Raw genomic sequence first — 17,921 nt, forward strand, 5'->3', positions numbered from 1 at the left:
GCTAGCCACCGGGAATGCAGAGATTGATAGAATATGATAGCATATGAATTCTCCTTTAAAGAGGCCTGTAAGGATGAAATGGTGCCAGTAGCCTTGCATAGAAAATGTAAAACTGTTCTTTAGACCCATGCCTCTTGCTACCTTTGATCTTATTTTCCAGGTTTTGTTTCAACCTCACTGGCCTGCTTGCTATTCCTGGAACTCCCCAAACCCTCTCCTGCCCCAGGGCCTTTGCTTGTGCCCTTTCCCACTTTCCTCTCAGACCTTCATGACCTGCTCCCTTACCTTCTTTCAGACTTCCAGTCAAATGTCACGAGAAAGGATGTCTCAGCTTACCCTTGTCTAAAATAAAGTCTATTCCTGTTCCATCCTCACTTCCCCCTTGTCTTGTTCTCTTTTTCTTTATAACACTTAGCACTGTCTCTTCCCACTAGAATGTAAGTCTCTTTGGGGAATGCTTACTTTGTTCTCTGCTATATCTCCAAACTTTATGTTTAAGAAAACCTGAATATGTTTATATAATTGCAATTTTGATCCTAAAATCTCTAATCATAATACCTAAAGGGTAACCTTTAAATAAAAATTTAAAATATTAATAGCATTATTTTCATATATGAAATCATATGCAAATTTAGGTAATCACGAAAGTATCCCAGTTTTTGTCTGCTTTTTTCAAATTTAAATTTTCTTTGTGAATACAGATAGTTGTCTTTTGCAGCAGAAATCTTAAACCACCCACGCGTGAGACTAGAATACCTAAGTAATCTTAGATTACTTGCCAAGTATGTTTTATCCCCAAGTGGTGAAATGCAGAAGGTAATATTTTATATGTATATTAAACAAGATAAAGAAGATTAGTGTGTTGATGTTTGTTTAGTAGGAAAAACTTGGCCTGCTAAAATCTTTTGCATAGGTAGATCAAACATTCTCTTTAGAAATGATTATAGCAGCTCTTAGTACAGAGTTTTCCATGGTGCTAAATAATACTTGCTTTAGACTTTCCTTGATGGGAAAAATCTGCAGCTGGACTTCCACTTCAGATTTACAGCCATTTTGTGTTTTTTTTAATTCAGGATTTCTTATGACTCCAGATGTAGTTTAGTGTTCTCTGAACACTTCATAGACTAATTATAATTGTTTATAATTGGGTGACTTATAAGTGCTAGACTTAGGATTTATTGTAACCTTGCAAGTAACGTTTTTTGTGGCTGTCATTGAGGAAAGTCCTGTCCTGCTTAGTTCTTCTTCTTCAGTAGACAATCCATAGAGGAATCATTTACTGAGGAATGTTTCACTGTGTATAAATGAATTCCTGATGGAAACTGTTGTTTTTTGTGCTGTACCTAATGTCTGTGGAATGTAACAGGACATGTATCAGGTAAATGCCCAGTACAGGTGTTACCTACCTGTCTATAACATCTATGTCAATCTGTAAGTAGGATTATAGCTTGGTATTTGTAATGGTAAAAGCAGTTGGCAATTTTAAAGATGCTTTAAATGTTTTTTATCTTCTAAACCTTTCTTTTTTTTTATAGCAACATGTGGTATATTTAAATTCATGGCCATCACTATCATGCTGCTCCTTGTAGGCTTCATTATAACAGTGTTAGAAGACAGTCATATAGATTGGAATGGGGAGGGGTAAAAAACAAGTCATCAGTTTGAAACAAATGTGAGCCAATATGCCTAATTTTGACAGTGTGACTATACCTCTTAAATCAACTACAAATTCAGTTGTTACTATTAATGAAAGTCCCAGTGTGATGATTTTATATCCTGAGTGCCACTGATGGCTCACAAGTCTTGTTACTTTTTTTGTAAAGGATTATATGTGGGAAGGACCTGGTATTTTGCTGTGGCTCTAGGTATTACTTCATAAAAATTTATGGAAACTGGGTTGGGCACTTCTAAGAATAGCCAAGTTTATGTGAGCCTCTCCCACAAGTGTAGAACAGATTCTCATATTTTACACTGATAAACTCACAGAAGAAGAAAATTAAGGTTTCTTTTTTTTTTTTTTTTCCAGGAAGCAAAGCTAACAGATCAGTTACCACTTATCATTGTGTGTGATCGATTTGACTTTGTCCATGATTTGGTGCTCTATTTATATAGAAATAATCTTCAAAAGTATATAGAGATATATGTACAGAAGGTAAGTAATACTTAGATAACTTTAAAATATAATCTTGTGGATCTTGCTTCTCACACTGGAAATCTTCATCCTTTTGAAACTCTGTGTCCAGTAAGAGTGGTCTGCTACAATGGCTTTCAACTTTTTTTTTTCCCAGAAGAATCCTTTCTTTGATTAAAATTTTACGTGCATTCCAAGTAGGTAGAGCAAAACAGAACTGCTGTAGTTGAAAAAATTGAGTGGCCTACACCCTACTTATTTGATAGCCCCTGCGGTATCTGTATGGAGGCCATAGGCTGCAAAGCATAGTATTAAAACCATCTTAAATAAAGATATTAGAAACTTTACGTTCTAACTCCAGAAACAGAGAGGCAGTTTTGCTATTATGGAGGCCTTTTTACCAGATAATGTTTTCACAGTCATTCTGTGACTTTAGCTTCTTTGAACTTATTTGTCCTTTGGAGCAATGCTGAAGTAATTAATTAACCAAGGCAGACTTCCTGCTAAATTTCTTTGTCTAGTTGTAAATTTAGACTCAGTTTATTACTGAATTTTGAAACTGAGCTTGAAGAGGAAAATGAGTTTTATTTTTTAAAACTCCTTTTGGTTTTGCTTATTAGTAACGTAATGACATTCTTCTTCTTCTTTTTTTTTTTTTTTAAACCATAGGTGAATCCAAGTCGACTTCCTGTGGTTATTGGAGGATTACTTGATGTTGATTGCTCTGAAGATGTCATTAAAAACTTGATTCTTGTTGTAAGAGGTCAATTCTCTACTGATGAGCTTGTTGCTGAGGTTGAAAAAAGAAACAGGTGTAGTACTGTTTTAATCTTCATAACTAAAAATAAATTATTAGTCTCTTTTAGCTTGGTAATGAATAGAAGTATAACCTGTCAGTTGCCTAAAAGCTACTCAGTAACTCAGGGACCTTAATTCCTTGGAGATACCTAATCTAGAAGTGATAAGCTAGCTGTAGCTTGCTCTATTTCTGAAAAAAAAAAAAAAAAGTTTTCTTAACTATTACAGCTGTCATATAGAATATCTGTTAATCTAGTTGATCACCTTCTTTGCATGTTTATACACAGAGTCAATGTAAACTATTTTAATGTAAACTATGTAAAAAGCCTCCTTTTGGTTAGGTATGATACCACCATATTTAATAACTAATTCTTCTCTGATAAATTCTTCTCAAGCATGACAAAAGAAAAGAGTTCCCTGTGTAACTCTGGGTTAAACTCATTTTTAAGTTGAACCTTGATATGATAATACGAATTACGAATTTCCAGTAAAGGAGAACATAGTGTGAGTGCTTCTAATATTTATACTGTGAAGTCTTCTTTTTGCGGTACGCGGGCCTCTCACTGCTGTGGCCTCTCCCGTTGCGGAGCACAGGCTCCGGATGCGCAGGCTCTGCGGCCATGGCTCACGGGTCCAGCCGCTCTGCGGCATGTGGGATCTTCCTGGACCGGGGCACGAACCCGTGTCCCCTGCATCGGCAGGCGGACTCTCAACCACTGCGCCACCAGGGAAGCCCTGTGAAGTCTTTTTTTAGCCGGGACATTTTGTGTTCAGAAAGTGCTGACGTAGTAAATGAGGTTAGTGGGTTGGTATAATAGTAGGAGGTTACTCTAGCTATGAAAAGATGATCAAGAATGGGGTTTAATTTTAACCTGAGGTGGTACAGGTGTTCTGTTAATGGTATTCATAGAATTTATATCCGAATGTTTCAAACATTCAGAAAATGTTTGAGAAATTCTCCCGTTAAGGACAATGGAGATGTAGAATATAATACTGATTTTTTTAAAGTTTGAGACTAAAGTGATTATAGGTTGTAACAATTTTGTTATTTAAACCATGGTAAAAGAGTGTTGGTCATCTGGACCATTGAAATATAAGCTATAACTTAGCAAAACCATGGCCCTTGGTGGAGTGATTGTATGACTGCTAGAGGTATTAAAGCTAGAGCTTCTAAAGCTACCAGATTTTGTTCCCAGTATATATTTAGGGTACTATTTCTTTTGGCTTTAGGTAATGTTGTATGTTACTTGCGTTAAAATTAAAAGGAACTTCAGATAATCAGGCCTATTTTTTCATACCACATCTCTATTCTACTCCTAAACAAAACTTATCCAAAGTCCAGCCATTTTGTCCAGTTTTAAGAACAATCTATGAACCTATAATCTTTTTTTTTCTATATCCTGTCTAGATAATGTAGCAGATAGATCTGGGAGAGTATGAAAGACAGTCTTATATATACCTTCTGTGTAATCTCGGGCAAATCATTTAACCATCTCCAAGTCTTAGTTTCACACTTTGTAGTAGGCGTGTTGAGAATTCAAAATAGTATATGGGAAAGTACATTATAGACCGTAAGGTACTTACATAGTGTGTCAAGAATGTGCTATTTATAATATAATATGTGTATATGTGGGGTTTTTTTGTGTGTTTCTTTTCCTTTTTTTTATTTTTTTACTAGATTGAAACTGCTTCTGCCTTGGCTGGAGGCTAGAATTCATGAGGGCTGTGAAGAGCCTGCTACTCACAATGCTTTAGCCAAAATCTACATAGACAGTAATAACAACCCAGAGCGATTTCTTCGGGAAAATCCTTATTATGACAGTCGTGTTGTTGGAAAGTATTGTGAGAAGAGAGATCCACATCTAGCCTGTGTTGCTTATGAACGTGGCCAGTGTGATCTGGAACTTATTAATGTGAGTACTGCTAGCTGAACGTGTACAGAGAAGACTGCATTTTTTTTTTCCAAAATAAATTTATTTATTTTTGGCTGTGTTGGGTCTTCGTTGCTGCACGCGGGCTTTCTCTAGTTGTGGCGAGCAGTGCTGCTCTTCGTTGTGGTGCGTGGGCTTCTCGTTGTGGTGGCTTCTCGTTGCGGAACATGGCCTCTAGGCACAGAGGCTTCAGTAGTTGTGGCTCGCGGGCTCTAGAGCACAGGCTCAGTAGTTGCGGCACACAGGCTTAGTTGCTCCGCAGCATGTGGGATCTTCCCGGATCGAACCCGTGTCTCCTGCATTGGCAGGTAGACTTCTAACGACTGTGCCACCATGGAAGTCCCATGACTGCATTTTTTTTTTTTTTTTTTTTTTTGCGGTACGCGGGCCTCTCACTGTTGTGGCCTCTCCCGTTGCGGAGCACAGGCTCTGGACGCACAGGCTCAGCGGCCATGGCTCACGGGCCCAGCCGCTCCGTGTCATGTGGGATCTTCCCCAACCGGGGCACGAACCCGTGTCCCCTGCATCGGCAGGCGGACTCTCAACCACTGCGCCACCAGGGAAGCCCATGACTGCATTTTTTAAAAACCTGTTATATAATGTTGGATTAGTGAATTTTGAGGGTTTCAGAGTGGTTTTAGGTAATATGGAGCATCTTTGAAAGGTACATTCTTTTTTTAAAAACTTTGCTGATAATTATGAACTTAAACTGGCCAAAGTAGTTGATTAAGCTTATATTCACCCATTAACATTTAACCCCACTAGTTTTATCACTTATGTTCTCATACACTCATATGTACACACGCACATATATGTATATATGTTTATATATGTATGTACGTATAGACACATCTAAATTTTTAACCATGTGAGAATAAATTGCATACCTCATGGCCTTATACCTCTTCATTGTGTATTTGTTAAGAATAAGGATATTCTCTTTCATAACCACATTGTAGATGGCAACCTCAGTCAGTCTGACACAAGTAGAATACTTTTTACAGTCTGTTTTATTCCAGTTTTGTCAATTGACCCAACAATGTCCTTTAAAAGAAATTTTTTCCCTCCAGTCTAGGATTACATGTAGTTGTCGTATCTATCTTGTCTCTTTTAATCTGAAACAATTCTTCACACTTTCTTTGTCTTTTATTGACAGACATAATTGTAAAAATAGTCTTTTTCTCTATTTGTAACTTTTTATTGAGGTAAAATTCACATTACATTAACCATTTGAAAGTGAACAATTCAGTGGCAGTTAGTACATTTACAGTGTTGTGTAATCACTACACCTCTCTCTAGTTCCAAGTTTTCATCACCACATGAGGAAATCCAGTACTCATTAAGCAGTTGCTCCACATTCCCTGCCTCCTTCCAGCCCCTGACAACCTCCAAACTGCCTTCCGTCTCTGTGGATTCACCTGTTCTGTATATTTCTTATAAATGAAAAGTCTTTTAAAAAAAAATAGAATGTTCTTCGCTTTGAGTTTCTCTTATTGTTCCTCCTGATTAGATTTAGATTGTACGTTTCCATCCAGAATTTATTACTTAAGTGATGTTTTGTTTTTCTCATGCTATAACATGCAGAAGCACCTAATGTCCTTTTGTCCTTCATTTTCGGGGTCACTTTTTATCAAGTTGTCAATTTCTCCTATTGCCTAAATATATTTCCCCTTGCAGATATATTTCCCCTTGCAGATATTAAGTAGTTTGTGAAGAGACATTTAAGACAATGCGAGTATCCTACTGTGTGTGTGTTTGCGTGCGTGTGTGTGTATGTATGGCTCCCCTGCCCCCCAGTTTTGAATCTATTGATTCTTATTCAACCAGTCTTAATGTGTTGGTTGCAAAATAACAATTTTCCAACTTTATCCCTTTCTCCACATTTATCAGTCAGCATATATTCATGCACTCATGAGTTCTGTGGGTTATCATCCATTGTTTTGATTTTCAAATTACTCCAGTTTTGACTGATAAAAACCCCATCAACCTGCCTCTCATGGCTTTGTGTCGTGGTCTCATTGCTCTTGGGGCACTTCTTTGTTTCCTGGCCCAACAAGTTATACCATGCTCGTTTTATACCCTCCCCAGCCCTGAATCATTCATTTTTCTGGGGAACTTTGATCCCTTTTAGTGGGGAGTACCACTAGAAACCCAGATCTAGGCTCTAGGTATATTTCCTTCTAGGGTCTTTCAGTCGTCAGAGCTAGGAAATAATGCATCTATGTACATACACATTCATATATGAATATATGTATGCATATACACACGGGAAAATAAACACATAAGAATAGCTCGTAAAACACTGAAAAGAAAGCTATGAAGGTGTACTAGCCCTACCAGTTATTAAAGCACATTACAGAGCCTCTATAATGAAAACTTGGCATCCTGGTGCATGAATAGATAGTCCGGTAGAGTAGAATATGAAGTCCAAATATAGATCCCACATCAGGGTGCTTTTTCAAAGCCTCCAAAAATTAATAAGTATGTTTTTTCTGTTGATTGAATTTTAATAAGAAAAATATGGTTGTGACCTATTAAAGATACATGTAAAAGTAATGGATTTTTTTTTGCTATAAAAAATAAACAGGGTATAATGATAGGAAATAACCTTTTAAAAGTAAAGTCAGTCTATAAAAAGGTTTTATCTTTTACCATGAAATTAATCTTTAATATCTCATTTAGGTTTGCAATGAGAATTCCCTCTTCAAAAGTCTTTCCCGCTATCTGGTACGGCGAAAGGATCCAGAACTGTGGGGTAGTGTGCTGCTGGAAAGCAATCCTTACAGGAGACCCCTCATTGATCAGGTAAAATGGGCAAGTGTGTTTAAGGCTCATCTTTTTAACTATGAATAAAACCTTTTGCCTCATCATATACCAAATGTACTCAAATGGACCCTATTTAACCATGAGAGATGGCAGTAAAAAGTAGAAGAAAATAAAAATTGTACTAAAATGTATATATATCATAAATGTTAACAAAAGTGAAATATATCCTCTCCAAGAAAATACATCCCGAAAGAGAGAATTTAATTATATAAGACTTCCTCAATTCATCACAGTTAAAAGGATAACAGTAAATTAAACATTTAATAAAATGAATAAGAACTGCTATTTATTAATACTTGAGAAGTGAGTCAGTTGATTAGAAACATTCAAGACAGTGGTAAATCAGCAAAGGATAAGAATTGGTGAGAAAATACAAATGACCTAGTGGGTACATGTTAAATAAATCTCAATAGAGTAAGCATAGACCTGCAAAGGAGATGCGGGTTTATATCTATATAAAAATTGAAAACATTTTTTAAAACCTTAAAAATTGAAGGTTGTTAATAATGGTTCTTAAATTGTTGGTAGAAGTATAAATATAGAAGAGAATAAATTGAAGAATATTAGTTTTTCATTCTTAGGAAGTATTTCTAAGGAAAATTCCCAAGTTAATACAAAGCTTCCTAGAAAAAATGTTCATTGGTGCATCTGGGAACTATGCAAATAGCCAGAAATAGAGGAATTACTGAGTATATAATGCCACATCTGTATGGTTGAATTGTATGTAACCACTAAAGTGATAATGAGGAGTGGTTATTATGGATAATATTTTAATCAGGGAAAAGATAGAAATTATGTAATTAGGGTGATTTTTTTTTTTTCAAGAGAACAGAAGTATACGTGTTACAGGTATATGTGGATTTATGTAAAAAGACCTTTGGGTGGTAAATTTAAAGGTATTTTATCTCGTTCCTCCTTCTCTGCCTATCTCATTTTCTACTGAGGCCAGCTTATTCTTATTAGATAATATCGTCAAAACCACCTTGACTCTCAGTACTTATTCCCTGTATATCCTCTGCAGGTTGTACAGACAGCCTTGTCTGAGACTCAGGACCCTGAAGAAGTGTCAGTAACTGTCAAGGCTTTTATGACTGCAGACCTTCCTAATGAACTCATTGAACTGCTGGAGAAAATTGTCCTTGATAACTCTGTATTCAGTGAACACAGGTATCCTGTGAAGAGGGGTCTCGGCTCTTTAGAGTTAGTCTTTAATTATAGCCTGTCAGTTTGGAGAAGGAACAGAGACAAAGATTAGAGAATGTTGTCTAAATTCTCACTTTTCTAATACCCTCTTGTCACCCTACCTCCTGAGGTGAAATACTCTTTAGCTGCAGTGTTTTTTCTTTATGACTAATGAGCTTTTCAAACATTGCATTCAAATCTTTCTTTCTTAAAGGAATCTGCAAAACCTCCTCATCCTCACTGCAATCAAGGCTGACCGTACCCGTGTTATGGAATATATTAACCGCCTGGATAATTACGATGCCCCAGATATTGCCAATATCGCCATCAGCAATGAGCTGTTTGAAGAAGCATTTGCCATTTTTCGGAAATTTGACGTCAATACTTCAGCAGTGCAGGTAAATCTACAGATTACCTGAGTTGATGTACTAAATGTAATACCTTCTCTTGATTCAATGTATGTATTGTCCTGTGTGAATGGGCATAATTTATTGCTGTGGCAACAGAAGAGCAATAAAATCCTAACCGTTTAAATGTAATTGCTGTGTGGTAAGATTCATTGTACTGTAACTCTGATTAAAAATTGGTTGCCTAGGTCTTGATCGAACATATTGGAAACTTAGATCGGGCATATGAATTTGCTGAACGCTGCAATGAACCTGCAGTCTGGAGTCAGCTCGCAAAAGCCCAGCTACAGAAAGGAATGGTGAAAGAAGCCATTGATTCTTACATCAAAGCAGATGATCCTTCATCCTACATGGAAGTTGTTCAGGCTGCCAATACTAGTGGTATGACTTCTCACTTTTATGTGTTTGCCACCTCAGAAAATGTACCTAAGCTAAGCATTAAGTTGTATGTCTGTTCTGTATTAAGTAGGAGTTAGAGACTGCATGGCTGTTTGCCCTCCGTCTTAGTTCAGATAAAGAGAGTCTGTGTTTTGTGAATTTAAAAGCTCCATGGGGAAGTTTAATTTTCTGTTTTGAAGTCTCAAAATTCTCATCTATCTCTAATCCGGTAACTTTAAGGAAAAAGGGGATTCCGCTATTCATTTGGTCAGTAATAATACAGAGGCATAATAGAAGTTTCACTATTTTGATGCCTTTCACTGTTTATATTTGTTATTCTCTATACTGTCTCTTTGAAAGGGAAATTAATAGCAATTCGCATTTGCTTCAGTGAAAAGATAAATGTTGGTATGTTCGTGTTTGGATTTACTTATTTGTTTTTCTATACCTAGGAAACTGGGAAGAACTGGTGAAGTACTTGCAGATGGCCCGTAAGAAGGCTCGTGAATCCTATGTGGAGACAGAATTGATATTTGCACTGGCTAAAACAAACCGCCTTGCAGAGTTAGAAGAGTTCATCAATGGGCCAAATAACGCTCATATCCAGCAAGTGGGTTTCCTGTTCCGATTTTTTTTTTAGGAGTGTAAAAATAGTTGAGCAATTTCATTAGCTTAGTAGGATCAACAAGTGGCAACTGAAAGTTTCTAAGGAAAAATATTGTTTCTTAGTATTAAATTGAGTTGTAACTTTGGAAAGAAGATGGAATTTAGGCTTACTGAAAATGGTTTTTGTTTTTTTTTTCAGGTTGGTGACCGCTGTTACGATGAAAAAATGTATGATGCTGCTAAGTTGTTGTACAATAATGTTTCCAATTTTGGACGCTTGGCATCTACTCTGGTTCACCTGGGTGAATATCAGGCAGCTGTTGATGGAGCTAGGAAAGCTAACAGTACTCGAACATGGAAAGAGGTAATCTAAACAGTTTGAGTGAAGAATTAAGATGCTATTTAGGAATGTTCTTTAAACTGATTAATTGAATTAACCAGCCATGTTTACACTTGAGTTCACATAATTGCAATTTTTTAAATTGTAGGTCTGCTTTGCCTGTGTAGATGGGAAAGAGTTCCGTCTCGCTCAGATGTGTGGGCTTCATATTGTAGTACATGCAGATGAATTGGAGGAACTTATCAACTACTATCAGGTAATGAACTGAGTCTTTTGTATTAACTGAGATCTTTCGCCACAGGTATTCTTGTCTTTAATTGCATTTTTCTCTTACTTAGGATCGTGGATATTTTGAAGAGCTGATAACCATGTTGGAAGCAGCACTGGGACTTGAGCGAGCTCATATGGGGATGTTCACCGAATTAGCTATTCTGTATTCTAAGTTTAAGCCACAGAAAATGAGGGAGCACCTGGAGCTGTTCTGGTCCAGAGTGAATATTCCTAAGGTAACCAACCTTTAATTTTAAGGCAACTTTGTAGCTAAAACGAATATTTTAATTTAATTAAAAGAAAGGGTTTTTTTTGCTATTAATTAGAATTAGAGACCCCTGTCTATCTAAAGCAATTAAATCTTTCTTATGCAGGTGCTAAGAGCTGCAGAACAAGCTCATCTTTGGGCAGAATTGGTGTTTTTGTATGACAAGTACGAAGAATATGATAATGCCATAATTACCATGATGAATCATCCGACGGATGCGTGGAAGGAAGGACAGTTCAAAGACATCATCACCAAGGTGTGTGCCTTCTGCAGAAGAGCAAGTCTTCAGAGAGAGAAAGCTCACTAGGAAGTAACTCCACCTCACGTATGGATTTTTGCTGTTTTAGGTTGCCAATGTGGAACTGTACTACAGAGCAATACAGTTCTACTTAGAATTCAAGCCACTGTTGTTAAACGATTTGCTGATGGTGCTATCTCCACGGTTGGATCATACTCGTGCAGTCAATTATTTCAGCAAGGTAATACTTTTTAAAACCTCAAAACTTCATAGCAAGGAGGTAAGACATTCTTGGATAACTTTTGTCCATGGAACTTTAACAGTGTACGACCTTTGTAACAAACTCTTATTTTAAAGGTTAAACAGCTACCACTGGTGAAACCATATTTGCGTTCAGTCCAGAACCACAACAACAAATCTGTGAATGAATCACTGAACAACCTCTTTATTACAGAAGAAGATTATCAGGTAAAGCTTTTTGGTTCTTTCATGTATTCTCAAAACTCAGGTTATCATTGAGTTGTAAAGTTGGTATGTTCTGCAGTAAAAAAAAAAAAGCCCATCATCCCTTAGGACTGTAAATAGCAGGTACTTGAGTGCCGCGGATCTAAATTTAGTGAACTTTTCAGGATTGGTAAATCTGGTGTCTCCTAATTAAATGCCAAGTTTGCAGAATTCTGCTTAGATCTTGTCCAAGTTAATGCTTTAGAAAAATACCTAAACATCTAGACTGTAGATTGAGTTGAAAAAGTTTTTGAGCTCTTAAACTAGTCCATAAAACTTACACAGTATTAACTCTTTTAGTCACTCTTTTTCTTGCCCGAGAGCATATTAGTACCTGTCTTTTAGTAAACTTTCCCTTGTGAAGGATTTTGCAAAAACAAAATTAAAGTTAAGGTTAAGCTAGTTGCCTTTGTCTTTCTCTTACTGTCAACATGGGTTTTTTTCAGTCTCAGATCCCATGCTGATCTCTATGACTGAATATCATGTTGAGTTGTATCAGGAGTTTACCTAGAGCATAAAACCTTACCCTCCAAATTACAAATCCTTCCAATTTCATAACGATTCAAGTTAGTCCTTGATACTGAAAACTTTGGAGAAAAAAATTGTACCTTTAGAAATTTTATAGTGCCTTGAAGGACTTTATTGTTAAACAGTTAGATTGAGGAATGTTGATACTTGTTCATATTACAACTTTGTGGTTTGATTCTTGAATCTAGGCTGTCGTATTACAATAATGGCTCATTGATCAAGTCATATTATACATATATATCATGTAAGGTATTGATCATATTACATACAGTCAGTCATATACAGTAATGGCTTATTGATCAAGAACGGTGGGACATAAAAGTTAAACTAAAATGAAATACTGGTTTGGCATTTGAATGGCTTTTGTTTTATTTTTTAAGGCTCTGCGAACATCGATAGATGCTTATGACAACTTTGACAATATCTCACTTGCTCAGCGTTTGGAAAAACATGAACTCATTGAGTTCAGAAGAATTGCTGCTTATCTCTTCAAAGGCAACAATCGCTGGAAACAGAGTGTGGAGCTGTGCAAGAAAGATAGCCTGTACAAGGTGAATAAAGTTGGTGGGGGTGGGGCTCTTAAGCCAAATACTAGATGATCTGTGTTAACCCTGGAATGGTATATTATAAGTGGTTATGGTCTATAAAAGTATTAGTTTTTGCAAGTATGAGAACTGCCTTTAAGCTCCTGCTTGAGGAGATGATAATTAAGTCGATTTCTTGATTCTGGAGGCTGTCTTATGTTTATGTCAGACGTCTCTCTGTTTAAAAAAAAAAAGAATGCTTTACCCTGTCTTTTCCTTTTCTTTCAGGAAATCCTTAATTTAAATGATATAACTGGGAGGTTTTTTCCCCATTCTATTACTTAGTTTACCAGTTCAGTGTATTTGAATTTAATGTTTGACCTTCATTCTTTCCTTTAAATAGGATGCAATGCAGTATGCCTCTGAATCTAAAGATACTGAGTTGGCTGAAGAACTCCTACAGTGGTTTTTGCAGGAAGAAAAAAGAGAGTGCTTTGGAGCTTGTCTCTTTACTTGTTATGATCTTTTAAGGCCAGATGTTGTCCTGGAAACTGCATGGAGGCACAATATCATGGATTTTGCCATGCCCTATTTCATCCAGGTCATGAAGGAATACCTGACAAAGGTAATGGCACCTCTGAGAACTAATTATCTTGAGGATATGTAAAATTCCATGTACAGGCTTTGTTTTCACATGTTTTTTTCTCTAGTAGAAGTAATTCAGTTGATCATAAAATATTCCTGTCCTCCAGTAATTTTTAACATCTGACAAATGACATTGAATGGAAAGGGAACTCAAACATAACGTCAAGAGTGTTTACCCTCAGAATACCTCAGAATGTATTTCTGAGGGGCGAATAGTATTATGTCCATGTTGTATGGGTTTTTTTTTTTAATGTTTGATAGAAACCTTTTTGTCAAAATAATGTCTTCCTCAAATCAATTCTTGTAACTCAGATGACCATAACTTAGTAGTGTAGATTCCCTTCTGTTTGGTTGGTTCTTGACTTTAATATGTATGTCTGTTTCCCCTAGGGAAGCTACACCTATATTCTTAATACCCTGTTAATCTTCTCAATATTTTGATAGTTTAACCCCTTATTTAAAAATATTGTAGGAGGTTAACAATTAATGACACATTTCGTAAAAGTGCATTAAACAAGCTGGGGGTATAATCATTTTATAAACTTCACTTATTCATCTTAATGTTCATTTTTGATGTTAAGATGTTTTTTACTTACCCCTGTCCTCAACAGTTACTAGCTTTCATACTATAGAACATATTTAAATGATCCTAAAGAATCCATTTTGTCAAAGCAAAACATGGTTATTAAAATCAGAGTTTCATATCTGATCTCTTCAGCATGCCTGAGTTAAAGCGGGGGGGAAAGCACTACTAACAACCCCCAGTATGATTGAATATTTCCTTGGGCTACCATCTAATTAGATATCATGTGTTAGTTATAATTTTTTAAGAATTAACATTTTCTGTGTATAAACTGCTTAAAGTCCAGTGTAAGAGGAAAAACATTCGCCTTGTGTCTTAGCCATAGATGAGAATAGCTTCTTTTCTTATGCGTAATGCCAACTTGTGAGACCTGGCTCCAAGCTGCTGTTAACCGAAGTGCTGTAAATTTTACTAGTGATTAAGCTGCTTTCTTTCACACTGACTCTAGCATAAACTCTTCTGCGATAAGCTCTGAAGTTAAAAACAAAAAAAAATTCTAAGTTTTGCTTCCAGTATGCCCTTTATTTTCACTTTCCTCATACCTTTTTTAGTGGTTAGATGTTTCTCCCCTAAACCTTTGTTGCTGATTCTACCTTTTTATGCTCAATATGGAATTTGATTTTTTTCTAAGCTGCACCTTCTGAATTCCTTTGCAGGTTGATGCAATAAAGGAAAAGGTGAAAGTTGATTCTTTTCCATCTTTAAGTCTGGAGGACTAAGTCTAAGGAATTTGCATGATTTTTTTTCCTTCCTTTTCTACACTGCTGCTGCTGCTTTTTCCCCCCGATAAATTTTCACTAAAGCCTCTGCAAGTCCCTTGAAACATAACTATAATAGAGCTCTAGGACATTAGTAGATGTTTGCTACTAATCGGCTAATAGGCTTTAGGAAGGGCAGGAGGCTAATCAGTAGTTGGTTCACAGTCTCTCTTAAATATATTATTAAAAACTGAGCATGTTGAGTTTCCATATTAATTCCAAAGTTTCAGGAAATTTCTCTTCCCTGTCAGGGTATCTGGACCATAATAGGATTTTCTCAATACTCTAAGTAAAATTAAACAGCCTCTGGTTTTATTTTGTAAGCGTGCCTGACAGTTGCTGAATTTATATATGTATATACATGCCCTAAAAGGCTTTTTGGGGTTTTTTTGGTATTGAAGGACTGTGATCCAGTTTCTGATCTCTTGATTCTTACTAATTTTTTGCTGAAAGTAGATACGAGAGATACTAGCTGCTTCCGAAGAGACTTTCCTCATGTTTCTCCAGGTGTCCAGTTCTTATGGTGCTAGTCCATTTTCAAGAGGAATCAAAACTTTTAAAACCATCAGAGTAGCTTGCTGTAATTGTTGCTAAGCAACATGGATTATTTCTGTATATAATGAAACAATATTAACTTATACTTTCTGTAATAAGGTACATCTCTGAAGCTACAAATTTGCTCTTATCCATCCGTTGGCTTGTCCAAGGTCAAATTTAGGTACCTTTTGGTCACTGCTCCCTTCATTGGCTTGTCTCCATCCCAGTATAAATGAAACAAACTTAACAAACTTACGTCTGGTATCAAATTGTGGTGAGAAAAGGGTGGGAAGGTAAAGGACAGTTGAAACAATTTAAAAGAATTTGGAGGGGGGACAGTGCCTTGGAATTATGTTGAACCAAACTGGAGTCACCATTGGAACTGAGGGCAAACCTGAGTAAAATGCATTGTGTGTGAGGCCCTTCAGCAGCTAGTAAGCAAGGCAGTTAGAAAGCGTGTGTGTGAAAAATAGGTAATTGAACTGCAGTGTTATGCATTGTTTTAAATCAAGCATGTACAACAGTCATTGCAATTACATCATACTACTTTTGAAACTCTTAAAGCATTGCTGTGGGCTGTGTGTGTTTCTTGAGAGCCTGTATAGCAACAGTCATCTTCAGATCTCACTTCTTGCTTCAGTACTTTTGCCTTTTTTTCATGCACACATACACCAAAGTAACTGACTGCATGTTAACTTTTCCTCTGCAGCATATTGCAGTCTTTGTGGAAAAGCCTTTTACATTATAGTGAATTTTCAGTAGTACAGATGGAACTGAACTCAGTGACATGCTTACCTGTAATTTTTCTTTTTTAATCCAAGGATCAGAAACTTTTGTTACAGCTCTTAACAAAAGCTTGTGTTCATAAAAGCCTTCTCTGCTTTTCTTTTTTGAGCAGTCTAAATTGGGTCAGTGGAAACAATAATTGGATGTTGCTGTGCCAGAGGCTGTCCCATTAAATAGAAAAATCAAAAATTTTTTTGCTTAGCTGGATACTACTCTCCTTCAAAGTTGTTACTTTTTGTTTCGTCCCTATGCCCAACCTGCCTATGTCTGTGCCTGGGCATTGTGATATTGCTAGCTCTTCTAAGTCTTTAATGTACTTCTGTAATAGGACTTCTGTCTTCAACATCTGACTCAGACATTAACTTTTAAACACGTGTTCACTTTAGATTCCTTTCCTTGAAAGTCTAGAGATGTATTATGCAGTGGTGGTTTTTCGTTGTTGTTTGATTTTTCATCTTAGAAGTTATTAACATACACTCATCCATGTTTTTTTTTGTATAACCTCTTTAGCTATACTTATAGTTTTGTATAATTATTTAGGTTAACAAAACCCCATCTGACTGCCCTTGATGGCACAAACTGTGCTTTAAATTATAAAGCTGCAGTAATTTTTGTTTTAAGTTTGGGTGCCAAACAGTGGGTGTTTCTCATGGTACTTATACTGCATAGTAGTCTTTAATTTGATATTGGGGTAATTTGTAACACATGAGCACTTAGGTTATAAAATAGAAAAATGGTATACAAAAGCAAACTAACCCATCTTCCTAGGGTAGAAAAACCACATTTTATCTGAAGGTGTCTAGAGTCTACCTCAGTTTACTTTTGTCACATTTTGCTCCGTGACAAATTAGGATGGATTAGACCCACATTTATGGTATTTCATAGAAACAGTTAAAATATGTATAAAATACTGTCCTAACCTTAATGGCTTATGTGAGGATTGAAACACTATTTTAAATAATTTCAAATAGAGACTAGGTGCTGCTTTAACCTTTTTGGGACCCAGTCTATAATAGCCTTTTCACTGAAGTCTGCATGTCTTTTTTTGTGAGTGATTTTCCACTATTGGCTTTTTTGAAGAACATGCAGTGAGCATTCATAAAAAAGTTCTTTCCTACACTCTGCCTCCCCATCTCAGCGCACTTAGGACTTTGAAAGCCACCCTAGATAACATTGAGATTTGAAGTTTAGTTTTACTTCAAGTATAATGATAGACCAACTAACTATAAGACTTTTAAATACAGTCTAAGAGACAAATACAGTACAGTTTAAAAGGTAAATGGAGGTGGTACGGTGGAGATTCCCTAATCCCAGTGTCCTAATGTCATTCTCCCAGTCCTTCACAGAATTCCAGATTCAAATCATGTTAATCCTAGAAGGAACTCTAGATTATCTCATTCAACTGACTCACTATATAGACAAGGAAATTTGAGGGTCAGTACAATGGTTTGCCAAGGTCACACAACGAGTTACTGGAAGGATCTATGTATTCCAGCTCTTTCTTCCACTAATATATTTGGACTCCTCTACAGTATTATTTCTGTCTGATACTATCCAGTTTTACTTAGCGTGGCTAGCATATAGTAGCCATTTGCTTCTTTGGCTTAATTAAAAGCAAAAAATGTCTCCCTCAAAGAAGTTGGGGGAAAATCAGGCATTCCTAGTTCCTTCTTAGAAAATA

General features: G+C 36.4%; 1 protein-coding gene across 2 annotated transcripts in view; it reads left to right on the plus strand.

Moving 5' to 3' along the window:
- Positions 1–17,921, plus strand: part of CLTC (clathrin heavy chain) — a 62,416-nt gene that overhangs the window by 40,670 nt on the left and 3,825 nt on the right. Inside the window, exons 15-31 of one of the 2 annotated variants that reach the window (XM_081218429.1) lie at positions 2,027–2,152; positions 2,801–2,943; positions 4,608–4,842; positions 7,543–7,665; positions 8,708–8,853; positions 9,083–9,266; positions 9,464–9,656; positions 10,106–10,263; positions 10,459–10,623; positions 10,748–10,855; positions 10,938–11,105; positions 11,244–11,393; positions 11,485–11,616; positions 11,733–11,843; positions 12,788–12,958; positions 13,335–13,556; positions 14,816–14,836. In XM_081218429.1, the coding sequence (XP_081074555.1) occupies positions 2,027–2,152; positions 2,801–2,943; positions 4,608–4,842; positions 7,543–7,665; positions 8,708–8,853; positions 9,083–9,266; positions 9,464–9,656; positions 10,106–10,263; positions 10,459–10,623; positions 10,748–10,855; positions 10,938–11,105; positions 11,244–11,393; positions 11,485–11,616; positions 11,733–11,843; positions 12,788–12,958; positions 13,335–13,556; positions 14,816–14,836 (2,556 nt within the window). The remainder of the gene's footprint in view (positions 1–2,026; positions 2,153–2,800; positions 2,944–4,607; positions 4,843–7,542; positions 7,666–8,707; positions 8,854–9,082; positions 9,267–9,463; positions 9,657–10,105; positions 10,264–10,458; positions 10,624–10,747; positions 10,856–10,937; positions 11,106–11,243; positions 11,394–11,484; positions 11,617–11,732; positions 11,844–12,787; positions 12,959–13,334; positions 13,557–14,815; positions 14,837–17,921) is intronic. The other variant, XM_081218430.1, reaches the window with a different exon arrangement.

This window comes from Mesoplodon bidens (genome assembly GCF_964165515.1).
Source record: "Mesoplodon bidens genome assembly, chromosome: 19".
Classification (NCBI taxonomy): Eukaryota; Metazoa; Chordata; class Mammalia; order Artiodactyla; family Ziphiidae; genus Mesoplodon; species Mesoplodon bidens.